The following is a 20,102-nucleotide window of genomic DNA, read 5'->3' on the forward strand; positions in this document are numbered from 1 at the left end:
TTTCCCAATGTACGATGGGACCAGAAAATCATCATCCCCTACACTGTCTCCCCTCCCCCAAAAATTCCATTGTAAATAAGGCTAGCTATGTAGACTGAGGGAAAAACAAAAAGCAAAGTGAATGGTATGGCTTGTCCTGGTATATATGTGTATTTTAAAACATACTGATTTATTGTTGAAGTTGGAAAACAGGAATACAGTGAAACTAAGAGAACATGAAATTTGCAAAAATATTTGATGCTGGTAAATTATATTTTTTGAACATTTGCATGAAAAGAAGAGATTCCAGTGATAATTGGACATTTTTTCTAATCATTGTCCTTACTCTATATCTTTAGCTCAGTTGGTTAAAACTTGGTTGTATAATGCCAAGGTCATGGGTTCAATCCCCTATATGGGCCATTGACTTAAGAGTTGGACTTGATGATCCTTGTGGGTCCCTTCCAACTCTGAATAGTCTGTGATCTCTGTGATCTTGGTGATTATTTATTGATTTGTTTATTTTTTTCTATTCTGAAAAATCTACACTGATTTCAGCTATGAAAAAAAAACAGCATAAAGGACAGACTAGCATCCACCATGGAGGATATGAATAATCACAAGCATTTTCATTATATAAATATGTTGCTTACAGACACTAAAAAAGTGTTAACACAACAGATCATTAAATATTATTAAGAAATTGTTGAATGTATTTGAACATAGTTCTCCAGCTTTCATTCATTTCCATTTATAACAATTCATGTAGCATGTGATAGGCCTTTGACATACATTTATAACCATTGAGATGTGTCACACTGAGCAGAGTACTATCAGAATCCTCAGATCCCATCGGCTGCAGTTAAATATTCCAATGAATCACAGCTATTGTGTTACCAGACAGCATGGCAAAAAATTAACCAGAGCAAAACACTTCACTTGATGCTGTTACAGCTAATAGGTCTGAAATGAAAGATAATTGCATATTAAAATAGAGTGGGTAGCTCTGTTTTGATGTAGAGATATAAAGATGTCAGGCAAGCTAGTCTGTAGCAGAAGGGAATGGGTGCCCTGAAGTGATTGAGTGAAGCCCAGGAGAACATTCCTCACATTCCTGTGGCACTTGCCCTATACATATGCCCCACAAAAAAGGGAAAATCAGCACTTGGTATTGGTAAACTGAGCTTTGAGAAAGCTGGCACTTTTCTATAGCTGCAGGCTTGATTAATTTGAATTATACTCTCTGAATGAGGAACACAAGGCATATTTAAACTGTTATTCTTTAGGGCAAAGGACATTACATTTTCAATCTGTCAGATAAAAAAAAAATCCCCCCCAAAGAACTACTAAAAGCTCCAAGAAGCAAGATGTAGAGAATGTGGAGCCCTCCTTCGTATTTTCCCATAATCTGCCCAGAATGATTGGTATTACTGCAAAAATATTTCGCTGAGACATGTGAGTGGGATTAGCCCAAAGAGCTATCTTTTTAAATGAGCCATATCTAGAAATTCAGTAGGTTTGGTAGATTACTGTCTGAAGAACGGAGCATATTTGAGAGCTGTGTATGTCTCAGATTTTGTCTCCTGAGAACAGCGGTGTGTATTTTGTAAGGAAAAGATGATTATCCCTGAGACTTTTCACAAATAAAAAAATCAAATAAAGATGACACTACCTTACTTTGGATTGAAATGTGACTGCTAGTGACTGGGAATTAAACAGATTTATTAGTGTTGACATTATTTACATTGCGTGATCCATATCAGCGAAGGGTACACATTGCTTGTGAAAGCAAATACATTAATAGTATTACCCTGCCGTTAATGGCACGTTAATAATAGTTCCATGATTCGCGTTTGTAAAGCTGCAGCTGAGACGTGCTCAGTGTCGTGGTAAACAAAGAAAATCAGCCATGTTGCGAGACCCTTTATTCTTTAAAAACTCAAGTTCATGTGAGAAGAATCCGCCGCTAGATAACCCCCAGAAAAGTGATATATTAAAGATTTCACAGCCTTCCCTTCCGTGTTTTCACCCCCTGTAGCAATGACAGAGGGGACAGCCGGCTGATACGGATTACTTTTGAGAAGCGTGACAACAGGTGGGCTCCCCAAAGTCACTAGATCGAGCAGATCGAGTAATTTTTTTTTTTTTTTTTTAGCGTCCAGCTTCCTCGGCACCAGCATCCATCCACAGGATGCACCGCCAAGGCTGTGACGATGCGCGTGTCACAGGACGATGGCCGCATGTCAGATTTCTCTTTTTTTGTAGTTAAAACCTGCGAGGATGTTTTCCCAGGGGGAGGATGCTGAAGCCCTGCGGCCGGAGGGGACCCCTCCGGCGGCCACCCCCGGCACCCCGCCCCATCCTCCTGCTCCGTCCCGCCTCGATCCGCCCCCCGCCGCTCCGCCTCCCCGAGCCAGCAACTCCCCCGTCTCCGAGGCGGGCGCGGAGCCCCCCATCAGCCCGGATGGGAGGAGGAGGAAGAGGAGGGAGAGGAGGGAGGAGGCGACGACGGTGCCCGGGGGGATGCGGCGGAGCGGGCCGGCGGGAGGCGTAGAGCCGGGTCGAGAGGGAGCGCCGAGCCCTTGTCGCCGCCGCTGCCCCCGGCGGGGCTCGGCCGCCGCCTCCAGCTGCGGGCGGCGGCGCTGCTGAGCCCGCGGTGCCTCCGCGCCGCCTCCCAGCAACTCGCACGGCGCTCCGGCCGCGCAGCGCCAGGCCCGGCCGGCCCTCCCCCATCGCCTCCCGGGCGGCGGCGGCGGCGGCGGCGGGAGCGGGAGGCAGAAGGGGCGCGATGGCGTCCTACGTGGATAACAGCTTCCGCCAAGCGGTGATGAAGAACCCGGCGGAGCGCAGCCCCCAGGTAGGCGCCCCTTTCCCGCGGACGCGCGCACGGGGCGGCGGTGGCGAAGCCGCCCCGACCGGGCAGTCCGGACACTCCGGACACCCCCGGCCCAGCACCCGGGGCAGCGCAGCGGCTCCGGCCAGGGGGGGCTTCCCCAGCCCCCGCCGAGCTCCCCAGCGCTGAATTCCCGGGCGGGCAGCTCCTGGGAAGGGAAGACGCCCATTAAGGCGACAACTTTCCTCTTACTCCCAGATTTTTCGGGGAAGGACAGGCAGAAACGCCAGCTGGGTTTGTTTTGAAGGTTGCTTCCGGTAAAAAGAAAAATGCGCTTAGTGTATAATTTTTCGTTTGGGTTTTCTTTTTGTGTATGTTCTGTTATTGTCCCGGAGTACGCTGTGGCTCTGGATTTGAATTCAGTCCCTACTTTTACATAGCTGGCTGGAGTTGGCAGGGCTGTTTCATAATGTAAGGGCTGAGGTCAGTGGTATTCTTGGCAAGTCTTTGCTCTCCAAAGTAGGGTGAAATCCTTACACAATGGCACCAGGCAGGAATTTTTTAGATACCTGCGCCGGGCTCCGGGAGCCCTCTTTGTCGGAGGAGTTGTGTGAGTTGAAGCTGTTTGTAAGTGTAGTTGCACTTCGAGAGGCTGAGAAAGGTTAAGCTGGAGACTGGAGTGTGTACAGAAACACTTTGACTTAACATGACCTGAAAAACAACTAAACTGAATGAACTCCTTCTGCTCCCGAACGGTTGCTGCAGTGGCTGTTGCTGCCAACTGTCTAAAGACTAATAAGCTTTAGACTGATCCCCACATCAAGCCGCGGTTCAATAGCTAATGATACAAGGAGTTACTTTGCTTGGAGTTGTAATGCCATCTGTCCTATTTTCTAAAGGCTTCCTGCTCTCTGAGCAGTCCCTGTGTTCGGGTTTTGGGGAAGAGATGCTGTTACAGATTGTTTTGGCAGGCGTCTGACTGGCTGGTTATGATTTCAAACTGGGGGCAAAGAGGAAACCTTGACTTTTGGTTAGCACCCATAAGTCATTCTCCTACTACAGATATGTCATTGTGGTAATGTTATTTTTATACTCATGCTCATGGAATATGTAGGAGAAAAAAAAAACTTCTCATGGAAAAACATACTGCATAGGCACTGTATGTAGCATGTCTTTTTGGCAAATCTTTTTTTTATTATTTTATAAGAAAAAAAATTGCTTCTGGAACATGTTTTTGTGGTGCTAAAGTTGTTTCTCTGTCCTTGTTTGACCTTTTCAAAAATATCTGTTTGCCTTCGGTCCCGGACCCAGTCCTTCAGTGTATTGTGAAACCTGAAGGAGGCCAAATGCTTTCTCCTGGGGAAGACGCTCTCTGCAAACTTGTAGGGAGGTCACTTGCACTGGTAGAGGTGTAGATTCTGGCCAGGAGAGCCTCCCAGTAGTGTCCAGCCTCGGGAGATGGTTATTGAAGGATAATTGTGTGTTCAGGAGTAGATACTCGGGAACCAGTTGATCAGGTTGTAAGGTCACCAGGCTGGGCTTGGGGGATGATGTTTCCCCTGTGGCATGATCTGTGCCATGTGAACTGCTAAACTTTCTCATGTGCTTGCCAGTTGGTCTTTCTGTCTAGAAGGGATAATAAACAAAAAAGGCAGAAAGTAAGAAATGACACAGTGAAGAATCCAGCCTGAATGCAGGGATAAAGCTGATGTGAAGGGCACAGGGCAGAGAGCTAAATTGGGAACACCAGGTCTGTGTTAATGCTGTAAAACTTCCTGAATCAGCAGACTGACAGCCTGCTGTGGCAATCACCACAGGAAAAGAAGCCCACCCTTAAATCCATGAAGCTGACACTGGTCCAAAATAATCCACAAATAAGACCAAATTTGTCGGAAACATGATGTGTTGTTAGCACTGAAAGTACTTGGAGCTGGTGGTCAGGCATGCTGTCCTGTTGGTGCTGGAGAGAGCAGGGTTTGCAGCAGAAAATTAGGTTGATGCTTTTGTGAATGGCTCATGGTGAATTTTGTGTGTTTTCTAATGCTGGTTCTCTATTGTTTGTTTGATTTTATTTTACAACAGTATTGGAATTTGAAAGAAATATGCTTATGCATATCATCTTTCATTGTTAAGTAAATGGAAAAAAATATACTGAAATGTTCCAAGACCTTGTTTGTCCTTCCTCCCTTAAAGTAGCATATTGTCTCTTTACTTGTATTTTCCTGTCCTTGCAATGCTATCTCATAAAGATAGTTACTTTATTTTGGCTTTTGGGAAGTCATGGGGTTTCTTTAAAGTTGAGAGAGGGTTGGAAAGACAAAATATATTTATCATATTCATGTCAGTACAGGAAATAGCAAGAGAAGTATGTTAGTAGCATATTCGCTGCTTACTTGTGTTAACAAACTCTTTGGGCTGAGCTTTTCCCAAGTCGCAGTGAAGTAAATATGTCAGGGTGCAAATTTGGATTGTCAGGGTGCAAATTTGGCACAATGCCTTCACTGCAGGCTCAGAAGAGAGGAGTGACAGTATGATAGTCAGAACGTACAGCTTTGTCTGATACACATTGTTGGAGAGAGCAAACTTAACTTGGCGTGAACTTCTGTAATGCAAAAATCTCTTGGTAATTTTGGCCTGGACTGATTTTTTTTTAAATAGGTAAACAGTGTATTCTGAAGTTGCTTTGGTAAATTCTTAACTTTGTATCTCTTTGGTGTATCCTCCTTTACAGAGTTATCATGAATAGCTCAATATTCTGTTGGCTAAAGAAACTTCTAAATAAAAAGATAAAATAAAAAAAAAGTATGGCCTGCTCTTTAACATGCCTGTTGTGTAACAGAGCTTTTCTCTTTAATTGCTGTATTAAACTATTCATTTTCTCTTTGAAGATGTGAACTAGGAAGTTAATTTAACTACTTTGAGAAATCTAACTTTTAAATGTTCATAAATTACAAATGGTTTTATGCCCTTAAGCTGTGAGTAATAGCAATCTATTTTTTTTTCTCCAAACATTGTCTTACATGGACTGTTATGACTTTAAGTCTATTCTAAACAAATTCTTACTGGCATCATAGGCCTGCTTAGTAAGCATGCAGTTTTATACTGGTGTGGCTTAGTCTGGAAAAATAGGGCTGCTTTTGTTTTCAAACAAGAGGAACAGGGCCCTAATCGTTCTTTATTCTAACAACTCATTTACATGGTATGGTATGCAAATAGCTGGTTACTTCAGAAACTCTGCATATTTGTTCACTGTTTTCATGCCATGTAGTGATGTCTGCAGGAAGAAATGTGTGTCTTTATATATGTTAGATGCCTAAGGTTTTCCTCTGGAAACTGCTGGTGTGGTACATCAAGGCAATTCAATACAGGAGTATTGAATAGCAGAAATACAACAGCATTGGCCCACGTCTTGCGGGCAGATGAGAGAGCTCTACAGTAGCCCTTAGCTTGATATAGTGCGTCATTTAATGTCAGAAGACATCTAAACAGGATGCTGTTGTTAAGCAGATACTCCCTTCTTGAACACTTGAGAGGAACAATGGTTTAATTATAGGATGTACCTCTGCTTTTTCCAAATAAACTTTCAGCTTGTTCCCCAGTTGTGTTATTTTTATACTTGTAACCAGTGATAGCATGATTGTGTGCAATCTTCAGATAAGCCAGAAACGAACATTTCCTTCTTGCTACAGTGATCTCTTAGCAAATAAATACAAAGCTGTGTAATTTCAGGGGATCATAGAAACTAAGCATTTTATGTGTGAGTCTAGCAAAAGAATTATATTTAGTCTTTAAAATCAGTCTGATCGTGTGTCTGTATACCAAATGCACTAGAAGACTAAAATTATATTTTTCAAAAGAGCTTAGTTGGGATTTCTTTCATTTGAAAAACAAAAATATTTTGGAGCTTGAACTTTGCTTTCAGATTTTCTTCACTGTCAGCATGCTACCACGTTGCCATCTTTTTGAGGCTGACATATAAAGACGAGGGTAACCCCTGTTATCACGCTGCTAACAGCAATATAATGCTGAGAACTGGTTCTGTTGCTAAATTCTTCTGCTGGTTCTTGGTAGCCCTGAAAAATGAAGGACTGGGACAGCTGATTCCTGGTATTTGACTGCATTGCATTGTTAAAATGCGTCTCAGGACTTTGTAATGTGGTTATTCAGGGGTAGCCTTATCTTGCAGGGCTTGACATTCTGTTTCTTTGGAGGGAGCTCATTTGGCCAACAAAATGTGATACCTAATTCCACTTCCCATGGTAGTGTTCAGGCTTTCAGCTATCTGCAGTGCCTAGTTCTGAAGTGGGGGGCATGAGCCTGTTATGTTTTGTGTTAACATTGGGAGTGTTGTTAGTAAGGCAGCTTAATGCAGAAAGGTTGTTAGTTCTTAGTCCAGGCTTCTCTCTTGCTTGGCAGTGGGCTTAAAATAAAATTGCCATCATAGAGTTAGCTGTAAGGGTAGTTGATCTGAGCAAAAAATAAAAAAAAAAGCCCTCTAGATGCTGTAGGGTTTTGGAAACTTGTTCAAAATAGTTAACATCTTCCACTGTCAGTTTTCATGTCCTTCCCAAAACTAAAGGTGTGGTGCAGTGAGGCTGCTCAGTATCCTGTTTGTTTTGAAAGAAATTATGTTTATTTCCCAGTCTTTTGGATGGGGGTATGTGTGTGCATTTTCCCATAGCCATTCATATCTTTGTTGTCAAGAACTTTGAGAAGGGCAAGAGTATTGAATTTTTAATTTCTTTTGCAATAGTTTCTCCTGTGGTGGTGGGGCTAGTACTTTCTCCATTTGTAGATTCTGTAGTGCTGTATCTTTCACCAACACTTGCAAAGATCTTGGTATGATCAGGAAACCTTCACCTATAGCATAGAAATAGCTGTTTGGAAGCCTTATCCTTAACACGTGTCTGCCTTCTCATTACATCATAAGATTGCAGCTCTGGTAGCTATGTGTATCTGAGCTAGTTTGAAACTTGGAAAGTGAGGGTTTAACTGTAGTGCTGATAAGCTCTAAGTAATTTCCTACTTGATTAATTATCTGCTTGGTAAAGTTTGCTTTTGATTTCTGCCCTGCTGTTGCTGCAAAAGTGTTTGCACTGGGTTTGGGCTGGGTATGTTCCTGTAAGCATGTTTTTGACAGCCTTTGTGAACAAAGTCTCCTTTCTGCACTTAAAAACTGGGAGCTTTTCTGTGGCAATCTTGCCTAGGGAGGTTATTAAAGTGAGCAGTGCTGGGCCTAAAGCCTGGGAATCTTCTACTTAGCCTAAGCCTTTTTTTGTCCACTTGCCTCTTAACGTGCTGTTCAGGCATAAGAACATCTGTCTGTACCCTCGGTGATGCCAAAGGACCAGTGCCCTCCCACCCATCCTCACTCATCCCTCTGGTGAGTCTGGCTTAGCCAGAGGTGCTGCTGGGGAGGCTACGGTGGAGGAGGATTCTTGTAAAGCAATGCTGATTGCTGTGAATAGGCTTGCTCTTCTGCCAAAACTAGTAATAAGCGAAATCATCTATTGAACTTCTGAGACCAAAAAGACTGATAGCTCTTCGTTGTCTTGGGTGTAAAAGTGTAGGTCAGTAACATGAAGGACACACAAGCAATTTCCCCAAATTGTGTTTTTCTTTAGTAGGACGATAGAGTATTCTGTGGGTTATCAGGTTATTCACAGAGGACTCTTGATACTTGGAAAAAAAGAATAATTTAAATGTAATATCTAAAGAGGATTCATGTATTTTATGTTTATTACAGTAGAGAGTAGCTAAGGGGTTTTTCGGAAGTTATTATTTCTTGAAGTCCATTGTTTTAAAAATTCTGTATGCTTAAAAGTTTTTAAAAGTCTACACTTACACAAATTAGTAGTAGCTACTAATTAATTGTTAAATAACTGATCTGATTTTAATATTTTTTTCCCTAAACCCAAATGTTGCTACTTAATCTGTTAGCATCTTTCAAGAATAACTATATGTACACTGAACAGTTGTTGTAAGAACTTTGACTTCCTCATTGACGTTTTTGTATCCTCATGAGAAAATGTATTTGGCTTGTGTTTTGGGAACTTTCCCACAGTAGGAGATCTAATTTTTGCGAGGTATTGTTTGGGGATTCAAAAGGAGCACTGGCAGAAAGATAGCTCTACAAAGATGCTTTGTGAAGGGCAGCTGAGCCTGTGCCCTGTTTGCTGCAGCCAGTGTTGCAGATTTAATTTGTTGGATGTATTTTGTGTGAACGAATGTATTTGAATAAATCTCAAAATGGAAATGGTGCTCTGCTTCTCTTTTGGTCAAGTTGGTGAAGTTGACCACTTTTCTTGAAAGGGAGAGAGAAGATCCCTACTGCAGTGCTTTTCTTACAGCTTTGTTTTGCAGTTAAAATTAGCTGTTTGTTCTCTCTGGGTATTTCTGTTACGCCCATATAAGCTGTAGTTGTGTTTCTTTGCGTATCTCTGTCTTGTCTGCCCTGAATAAGAGTGGTGAAATATTTCACTTAGACCAATTCTAAAGAATTCTAGACAGCAATAATGGCCAGCATTTTTATAATTACCTGAGCAGAACACTGAAGGAATAAGAAAAGGTTAAAATATTTGAACTGGGGTGTGTATGTGGGGGGAAACAGGGGTAGGTGGATGCATAATTTTACTTTTCATCACTGATAAAAAGGGAAGAATTCTTATATTAATATTTCTGTGGACAGCATGATTTTCCTATTTTTCTCTTATTTGTGCGTATTCTGATGAACACCACCACAATGAAAATGCATCTGATATCAATGTAAGTTATCTGGGAATGAGTATTAGATTTCATGAAAGACACATTCGTGGAGCATGCCAGGCTGCTTGTTTCTGTTTCTGTTCACTTGCTTTTTGTACATCTTAAAGTTGAAATAAGTTTGTCTTAATAAGTAAAACCTTTTATTGCATTGGTTATTTTGGGTTTTCAAGAGGGAAGATAATTACTGTTTCCCATGGAATGATGCTTTAAATTTTTTTAGGGGGGTGCAGGGGCACTGTTTCTTTAGTAGGGTTTGTTGTTTGGGTTTTGATTGTTTTGTTTTGGGTTTTTCCAGTTTATATTTGCACTGTATTTTTAAGGATACTCTTGTCTCCCATCTTTATTTTACTTTTACAGTAGTGGGGAAAAAATATTGTTACAGCCCTTTCCATTTGAAATTAGTCATTCAGACTTCTTGTCCTGTTAAACAAAAAATAACTGAAAACTTTGAGGGGTGAGATAAAATGTTACACAAATGTGGTTTGTAAGCAGTTGGTGGAACAACGAGGCTGTACCACCAATACAGGTGGGAAAAAATGCTTGAGATTTGACTTGCTGAAACCAAAGGCTGAATCTTTCCTGATACATCATATTACTTGAGCAGCAAAGCTTGTTTAAGAGCTTTGTTTCCCATACTGATGTTCTCTGGTGCCTCGTTTGTGCCGGTTGAACTGTTTGTGAGGCTACAATATACACTGGATAAGTGGTGCAATCTTGTTATCTGAACAAAAGAGATGGTGTCTGTGAGTTTTTTCTTTCTAAAATCTACATGACTCAGTCTGGTTTAGATTATGACTTCAAATATTTGTCTGGGTGCAGCAGAAGGTGTGAAAAGTTATGCTACAAGATTGAGAATAAATGCTTATGGTTGTGTGTAGGAACTTCTGAAATAGCTTAACCTCCCCCAGAGAGTAAGTATACGGTGCTCCATTTTCAAACACTATCTAGAAGTATTAAAAAAATTAAACTGTAAGGAATATTATGACATTATTTACTCTTAATGCATTTCTTAAAATGAAAATTTGTTTTAATTTACTAGACATATGTGCAAGATGTTTCCTGAGAGAGGTCTTCCATTTTTGTTTGGTAGGTGGCTTAACTCTAAAGGAAACTTTTGAAAAAGTAAGATTATTTCTGCATCAGAATGTAGCAATGGTAAGAAATCTGGGCAGTAATGCTACCTTTGCATACACTGAATTGGGTGAGATGCTAAGGTAAGGCCTGAGGTATTTTGGTTTTTTATTGTTAATACTGAATCTTGTCTGTATTTACATTGCTTTGTTTTATACTAACTGAAAATTAGCAGCTGGTGAGCTCTCTTCCCATCCTGGTGGCGAAAGAAAGAAGTGATAATTTTATTGGCATGCAGGTTAAGAGACATAGATGTTTTCCATTTGGTGTGGGAGATCTATTGGGACAAACTTAAAATATATACCCTATATTGTTTTTGTTTTGACTTTGAGGTAAGTGGTTAATCTTGACAGGAAACCATTCCCTCGCCCATTTTCTCAAAATACATGACCTTGCTGAAGTCAGTTACACATTGCCTTCTGTGAGTAATCAGTGCTCATTGGAATGATTGTGTGGATTTTTGCTATTTGTCAATAGACACAAATACGTGGTAGTAAATATTTAGAGACGTTTTGAGCTGAGAGGTAGAGGCTTGTCTATGCAGTATTACAGATTTCTTTCTGTCCCTTGTCAGTGTTGTTGTGGGTGTTCGAAGCGTCTTCCCTCGTCAGCACCACAGGACAAGCAGGCAGGCACTGCCAGAATGCAGCACCCCCTTGTTTACTCATACATTTTTTGAAGGTGCCATAGCTATAGTAACAATGAAATTGGACTTTTATTTAAATAGATAAGTTAATATTTGAAAGTTATGGCATTTTACTATGTTGGTGTATGATGGTACTTAGTCTTGAAATAGCTTTGAACTTTTTTAAGTCAGCAACTGCAAAATTATAATGTAGTTCTTATCTCAATCCGTGATCTTTATCTCTTTGTGCCTCCAATTCCTCTTTCCATCCCATGGCAGGAGGAGGGAGAGGTGAAAAGGGGGAGTGAGAGAGTGGCACGTGGTTCCAAGTGTTTCAGTGGGAACACCAAACTGGGGAATACTATTGCTAAACCATAACAGGACCTCTGCCTTGTGGAATCGTTCCTCAGCTCTGGAGGAACCACAGTCTCCAAAAAGAGTCAGAAAAGGGAAGAGAGAAGCAGATACGGGGTGCTGCTGAGGCAGAACATGTGGCAAAGGTGTTTTACGTGGTTGGGCTTTTTATCCTAGTTGCTAAATTGATAACAAGATGCTGAAAGCTTAAGTGATGTTGTAGTTGATCTTGACACACGTTGTGATTTCCTGTTGAGGGTGGTTAATGACCAGCAACTTCTCCAATTAAGGCAGTAAGTGGCCCATTGATTGAAATGGTGTTACCTTAAGAAAAACAATTAATGGGGGTGTAGGTCATGGAGGATGCTCTATCTGAGTAAATAAGATTTTGCACTTGATGATGATGAGTACTGTTTGGCTGGTGTCTCTCTTTAAACTCTATTAGTGCAGTAGCTAAGTAGCTTGAATGTATTTCCTGCTAAAGAGGTAGTGAGCAGATGGTAAACACTCCCAGTGAGGCAGTTTTCACTCCGAGTTAATGGGAAGATAGTTGTGAGGGTTTCAGTCTGAGTTGTCTTTCATGTTCTCCATTGATCCTGTGACACACATTGCTAGATAGTGCATCAAATTTGTTGTGGATCTTCAATGAATTTGTTATACAAAGCAGAAAAGGTCAGACACTTGTGTGAATGGCACACAGTGATCTGATCTGAAGACTGAAGTATTTCACATGTGCTACAGATATGGAAACACGAGAGGCTGTGCCAGCTACATGCTGACCAGGAACAGGCGCTTGCTGGAATGAGAGTAATTGAGTTTCTGTCCTTGTCGTGGCTTCTCTGTTACTGCTGAAAGCTGCTAATTAGAGCCAATGCCTTCTTTTAATTCACGAGGATTTAGCTGGAAAATGCCAACTCCTTGGGCATAGGCCACTGCACAACTATCAGATGGCAACACAATTCCAGCTCAGCTATTAAAAATGTTTTCAGGTAACATGGCAAGGGAAGGGTGATAGTTGTTGTTGCTGTGTTGTAGGTATTTGCTGAGGCAGAATAGAGGAATATATTCCATCTCTGCTCTATTTTAGGCAGCCATCTATTTTAGTGCTATTAGTTTGTATTTTACCAGACTGAGCATTGATGGATAGCTGATCTCCACTGTTCTAAATCCTCTTTAAGAAGCTTGTACGACTCTTTAATTTAAGATGACTTTTAGAGGAATATTACTTTACTAGTGGAAAAACTTCTAGACTACTGGATATTGCTGGAAAATAAGATTGACATGATGCATAACATGGTGTAGAAATGCTTTGTTAGCTTTGTAAAGCAGTTCTAAGGTCCCAGACCAAAGAAAATTGAGTCCTGGAGTAGGATACTTCTTTTTGATCTGTGTGAGAAGATGATATATTTCTGAATGCTCAGGCAAATTCAAAATCCTTTTTTAATGTCTCCCTTCTCGTACTTATTCTTTGTACCTAGCCTTGTGCTATGGTTTCACCTCTGTCTTATTAATTTAATGTCTTGCAGTTTTTCCCTTTCTAAACCTCCATTGGTAGTGCTTTTTGAATTTTGTGCCTTACTAGGAGAGCACTTGGGAAGGGCCACGTGCTTTTGGCTTACACTTTTCTTTCGCATGTACTTATTTTTGAGCAGGAAAGAAACTCTTCTTTATTTATAATTTGCAATACAGTGTTTGATATCCAAGTTACTTTTCACTTTTAAAACAAAATGTGCAAATATTCTGAGTGTGTTATCATCGGAATTAGCATGTATCAAACTTCTGCCTTTATTAGGTTGATAAACTAGCATTGCTGTTTAAGGCTTATGTGACTGAATATTCTATACGAATTTACACGTGAAGAGGAAATAATGGCACTTTCTTACATTCCCTCTTGGCTTGATATTAAATGAACATTTAGTCATGATGAAAATAACACAGTTTATAGTGACACAATCTCTATAAAACCAGTTAGATTTTTTGTTGACATTGGCCCACATTCCAGCGTGTGAGTTACCTTACATTTCTTTTGAACAAAGGAGGTTTGTTCGAAACAGGTGCTCTAGTGGTTTCCTTGGCCTTTATAAATAGCTTTTAGCTGAAGTATTACTTCTGTTAACCATGGGTAACTTCACAGGGCATCTTGGTTTATTGTGTGAGGTTTCCATTTTATAAAAAAAAAATCCCACAGCTACAGCTTTCTGATGTTTGCTGCCTCACACTGCTGTTTATTTTTAGAGCACTCTTATCACAATTTGTCAGCCAAATATTGGCCTGTCACCTCTGCTATTACATAGCTGCTGAAATGCCATTCTCGAGATGATTTTATCTACTCTGGTTGTTCCATGGTAATCTTAGTTTCAGTAGGAAATAATGTATCTCAAACTTGCCTGCTTTGCAAAACACTTAAAATGGTACAAGACATACATATTAAGTTTTGCAACCATACCATAATGTGTTAAACTCACTTACTGCGATAAAATGGTTTTGAAAGCTTGTGGTAGAGTTGCCTGAGTCTGTTGAAAGGTTTAAGTGTTATTTATGAACACCATTGAAGAACATTTCTAATTTGTTTGTAAAATGAGCCAGGATATAAGGAAGAAATAGCAGGGCCAGTATCTGGGCTGCTAAGACATGGCTACTTGCACGTTGTGCATTGCTTTAGGAAAACTGTGTCACAATTTCTTTTAAGGAAAAAGGAAAGTTCTGCTTTATGCAAGTGACATTTGATATCTTACTTGATTTCTTTTCCTGTTTCTTCTATTTATAGATGTCTTCAGTTTGGGATTTATCTGAAAGCCAAGGTCAGGAAGTGCCTTCCTCCAAAAATGCTACTTGTTGTGGTTTTCTGGCATGTCCTCTCTCCTCTCCTTCCAAAAAGAAACTGTACAGAAAATATTTTTCCACAATCCTCAGCTTTGCAGTATCATGCTGTGACTGTGGCACACACTGGTTCACCTCCAAAAATGAAACTTTTTAAAATCATATCCTGGTGTCCACATCAGTTATATGACTGAGTAAATGCAAAAGGAAGTAACCATTTCAGTTTCAATGATTTCTTCTTTTAGTAGAGTCTACAAATGTGTTGGGATATGGAGTCAGAGAAACTTATACTGTATCCTATTTGATAAGACTTACTTTCCATGTAGATTTTCAGATGACCTTAATGACTTTTTTTAACACAGGTATATGTATATACTTGGGGGAGCTATTAATGTTTCATGCTTGTAGCAACCATGTAAGGTCATGGAGGATCTTAAATGTGAAAGATCTCTTCTACCTAGGAGGTCATGAGAATAACAAGCAAATGGTCATTAAACACATGATATTTTTGCTAGTTTTGGTGTATAGAAGAGGTTCTCCCCAATTAACAAACAAAAGGCTTAACCACTTAAACTGGTCCTTAGGGAGTGCAGCAATCCTGAGGGCAGCAAAGATGTGGAAGTGCAGTGAAGGCTTTTGACTAAATAACTGGTTTTGTCATAGTCAGGGTTCAGTGCAAGGTCTTAAATTCAGGATTGACTTCTCACAAATAGCCCTGTTTAGGCATTTAAGTTTGCACTGCTGTTTATGCAGCAGTACAACTGAACTCGTGTGCCTGTCGTATGGCCACTTAGCAAGCACATACTGTACAGTACATTTGAGGAATAACTGTTGCTATGAGGAATTTAAAATGAAGTTATATTTGAAGACATTATTAAAACGTTTAACTATACACGGGTCGTGCACCCAAGTCTTCTTGTGATGTTCCCCATTTTAAAATCTCTTTGAACCTATTAGTTATTGAAGCCTCTGATGACAAGCAACTTCTTTTTGGAATATGGACTTGACAGTATGTTATATAGTCTATACTGACTATTTTGTAATTTGACTTTGTTTTATATTGTTTCATACTTCCATATGCAGTAAACTAAATTATCTTTAGAATTAGTCCTGTCAACAGTAGTTGAACATTTTGTTGGCTTTGAAACCACTGGAATTTGGTTGCCTGTCAAAAGGAGTAATTTTGTATTCAGTTTAATGAGTGGATTTGGTAGCTGTAACTCAAGAGGCCGTGTGTGGTGTGCTGAAGATGACCCTTTTTGCATCTGCTACTCAGTTTCTTAGTTTAGTAGCTGCTCTCTAAAATGTCAGAATAGGCATTTCTCTTTCAAGATGGATGTGTGGGTTTGTATTTTTTTTTAAGAAGAAAATGACAAAATAGTGTCTGTAGTGAAAAATGACAAAGTAGTGTCTGTAAAAGCAAGACCTAGTCGTTCTGTAGGTGTTCTATGACTGCCTCCAGTGACAGAATATCAGAAATGGTGGTCTGCAGGCAGCACAGCAGTGTTCAGCAGCAGCTTCTTGATGTTGAGTCATTTCAGCCAATTCCAGCTCTGAGGGTAGCATGGCCCTGCAATACCTGCATTGCAGCTGCTCTGGAAGGATAACCTGCTTGGAGTATACTTATGAAACTTGGAGATGCTGCAATCATGAGTCATTTAGAAAATTTTAGTTAGGAGCCTGCTTTTTATGGACAAATGCTTACATACAGTAGCTTTTCAAATAGGTTCCAACTTAATTAACTTATAAATTCTTTACTTTGATAATAGAAGGAAGTTTTTTTCTGAAGGAATTAATTCACCATTTTAGTTAATCTTCTCAGGTGAAGACGATCTTCTGTGAAGATCTTGGTAAAGCTTTTTTCTGTAATTAAAAAACCCAAACTAACAAACCAACCAACCAACCAAAAAGAAAAACAAAGAAAAAGCACAAACTTGTGAAAGGGTTCTGTATGTATAAATAGGTGGTGTGTGAGACCTCCTGCTAAACAGAAGATTGTCTTTTGATTTGAGACAGATAAACAGTGAGAAGCTTCCAGGTAGGTGTAAGGTAGTGACCTGATAACAAGCCAGATACAGAAAAAAATGTTGCACTAGATAATACAGCATCCCTCACAGACCAGGTCATCTTTTGTATGTTTCAGCTTGTATATTATACTACCATCACCTAATTCTGTTCTTGGATGAGCAGAAGGCTTTTTAACTTTTTCCAGTTGAGAATCTCACAGTTAGTGTCAACTGTAAATTTCCCCCTTGGCTACTCTTCTCATTCTGCCATTTATTCTCTCTGCTCTTCTCATTCTCTTCACAGTTGCAGACTTTCTGTGTGTGGAACTTTGTTTCTGATTGGTTTGTGCTGCTAGGATTCAGCTTTCTAAAATTCCAAAATTATTCTCTTTGGTGTTGAACAATGTAAGAAAAATGCTTTAAGGGGTAGGAGGAATTCAGTGTGTCATAATCACTGAAGTGTTCTTGCTGCTTATGAACAGATTCCTTCTCCAGACTAAAAAAACCCACCCCTTTTGTAAATCCCATATAGTGTCGAAATCTGAAGGATGAGTTAGCAATTGCACTGACATCTCTCAGTATACTGAAACTGAAAAAAAATCCCCTAGGATTATTTTTTTTGGCTTGTTACTTATGTCATTTCTATTTAATCAGTAGGCTGTGGTTTACATTTGCTTTTTAATAAAAAATAAAGTTCCTGGTAACAACAACATAGTACAGAAATGACACACTTTAGAAATGATTTCTGACTGTATTTATGCTAAAAAGTATTCTATTCAAGCATCTGTTTACACTCAGATAAAATCAAGAAAATGACCTTTCTCTCCCATGGGGTGTGTGTGGTTTTGTTTTATTTTGTGTTATGAATAAATGCGTTAAGGCAACTGAGACTAACATGACTGCACTGAAATGGTGTTGCTTGATAGCATGAAATGTTTGCAATGGCGGGAATATGCTCCCTATTGGAGGAACATGGTCTGTAGTTGTGGAGGGGTTTTTGTTATTTTTTTTCTCATGATGCTGTCTTTAGTTTGTGCGAGTTATAGTTAGTATTAACACATCTAACATTTCATAATAATTCTCAATTTAAACAAATAAAACATGTCTTTAAGAAAGGAAACAAAACTTCTCCTCTTTGCATCGAAAGAATGTAAAATGCCATAAATGACTATAAGAATGAAGTATTTTCCAAATCAGTGTTTCATATGTGGCATTGTGGGTAGCAATTTGTCAGTCTCCCCGTGTTTGTTAAAGATCTAACCTGGAAAATCAGCTGGCAAGTAATTTATTCAAATACTACAGCTTTAAAAATATAGATAGCATCCAGAATTAATTAGATGGCATCTTTTAGTGGAACTCTGAAGGTATTTAGTGGAATTTCTAAACAGTTTTGAGAAATAAAGCTTTATCTCTTGCATTTTCTGTGTTCTGTTGCTTGTTTGGCATTTAACAAAGTAGCAGTGGGAAATATTGTGGGTCTGGATACCAAGAAATGCTTTTATAGTCAGTGTAAATTTAGAGTGTGAGTTAAAGGTATTTCACATGTGGTAAGCAAGTATTCTAATGCCAGGCTGCTTTGCTGTCTGTTGTCATTAGAGCTGGGACAGCAAGCAGAGGACTTGAGTGCTATTTTTTCCAGATAATTTGACTTCTTATAAATAAGAAGTGTGGTGTGGTTTTTTTGTGTCCAGCTCCTGTGGGCATATCTAGAAGTTATTGTACTTCCAATGGTAGCAATGTAGAGAAAACCTCTTTTTTTTGGTGTTTCTACATTATGACTCTTCTGTAATTGCTACCCTGTGGACAGCTGAAAGATGGTGCCTGTTTCGGAAGGCAGATCGTAAGACTTTTCAGTTGATGGGACTTCTGGTAGGCTGCTGTTTGGAGGGACCTTAGAGCCAATTGGGTTAGCTGAGTCATTTCAGAAATTATGCTAAAGTACCACAGTAGCTTTATCTGACCCCATCTGTCTGCCACCCATGTGCACTTTTAACACTCTCGGGAGAAAATTGCTTTTGCGTATTTTCCATCTAATAGAATCACAGAATCATAGAGTTGGACCAAGGGTTGGACTTGATGATCTTGGAGGTCTTTTCCAGCCCAATTGATTCTATGATTCTGTGATCTTTGTTATAAGATAATTTGGTATCAATATTTTGTCCTGTTTCTCTTGAGAGGAACTTGGTGGAGGTTATTTGGGGAAGAAAAGGTGTTTGTATGCCAAATAAATGTAATGTCCAGCTTGAAAGTGTATGTTGGATTCTATAATATGAACAGGTACTAATATTTAACAATAATATGGGCAGTAATTACTCTTTTGGATAACTTGGAAATATTAGCTGCAGGCATTTTAAAATGTTAATAACCTTCATCCCACTAGTCCAGACACTTTCGAAGGCTAAGGAAATTGTTAAATAATGAAGTGCAGTGATGTTCGCCAGAAGCAGCCTAACAGCCAACAGAGCAGTACTACTTTATGTGACATTTTAACATGTAGTAGATGAATATTAACCACTTTACCAGAACAATGTCTTTTTAAGAGGTTAGTGGTTTTTAAAGGCTAAGCCCCAGGTGAGTAGTACAGGAAAAGGAACGAAATAGAAGAGGATAGGAGGTCAGAGTATGTGGTGCATGTTTCCAGGTAGTTTCTCCCTCTGTTAACTGTCCCCTCTAGCACTTGGCACTTGATCTGTGGTTCTTTAGAAAGACATATTGTTTCTTTTACCATAGTGGCAGAAGAAAGTAACTTCCAGAGGAAGGTTATGTAAGGAGAGAGTAGCGGACTTGAGTTTATAGTGACTCAGCCCATGTTTTTGCTTAAATACAACTGCGGTAAGTTTTCAGGTAACCTCATTAATTTTAATTTACAGAAGCAAGTATGTAAATATCTGTTACTGGAAAAAAAAGTGTAAAAGGCTTTTTCGGTATGACTAGGCTTTTAGCTTATTTCTATTTTTTTTCAACTCCCCTGTTTCTAATTCAGATTCAAGTGATTTAAGTCTAATTGGGTTTGACCATCTTCTTGATTTAAATTATTGTCAAAGCTGTTCATGCACTGGATTAATAGGCTCCAATGTCATGCAAATTGCATACTGTAGGTTGAAAAAGTTTCTCGTATCTGGATTGGGATCTCAGAAGAAAGAGGAATGTCAGTGATGCTCTCTTCTACAGTGGTACCAGTCTAACTTATGCTCTGATCAGTTTTTATACCATCAAAAATGCTTTTGATCATGTCATGTCACCAAATAACTCTTTGTTCTGAGAAGTGACATAAACTGTAGTGGCAAAGCAGCTTTTGCAGATCTCTTCTGCTTGTGTCAGCCAGGTGTGGCTGCTTTGCAGGCTGTTATTTTTATAGACCTGTCTGGAGACAGAGTGTAGGTGTGATAATAACAGCTTTCATTTTAATAATTTAGTACATTGTTTGTAGTCTCCTTGCTGTCCTTCTGTACAAGTATTAGTTCACCAATGAATTAAATGGCTCTTAAGCTAACTGATCTTCATGTGTTTCTAAATTTTTGGGTCTCTGTGGTGTCAGTAGGTTATGCTTCATCTCACTGCTGCTATACACAAGGGAAACTGAGACAGT

The 20,102-nt window shown here is 39.7% G+C and overlaps 1 protein-coding gene across 3 annotated transcripts in view; it reads left to right on the forward strand.

Moving 5' to 3' along the window:
• Positions 1-2,460: 2,460 nt before the first annotated feature.
• Positions 2,461-20,102, forward strand: part of RAPGEF2 (Rap guanine nucleotide exchange factor 2) — a 184,635-nt gene continuing 166,993 nt past the window's right edge. For 2 of the 3 annotated variants that reach the window (XM_071556174.1, XM_071556173.1), the window contains exon 1: positions 2,561-2,836. In XM_071556174.1, the coding sequence (XP_071412275.1) occupies positions 2,768-2,836 (69 nt within the window). In that variant the 5' untranslated portion in view covers positions 2,561-2,767. Of the gene's footprint in view, positions 2,837-20,102 lie in introns of all 3 variants that reach the window. The other variant, XM_071556172.1, reaches the window with a different exon arrangement.

Source organism: Pithys albifrons, chromosome 5 (assembly GCF_047495875.1).
Source record: "Pithys albifrons albifrons isolate INPA30051 chromosome 5, PitAlb_v1, whole genome shotgun sequence".
In the NCBI taxonomy this organism is placed as follows: Eukaryota; Metazoa; Chordata; class Aves; order Passeriformes; family Thamnophilidae; genus Pithys; species Pithys albifrons.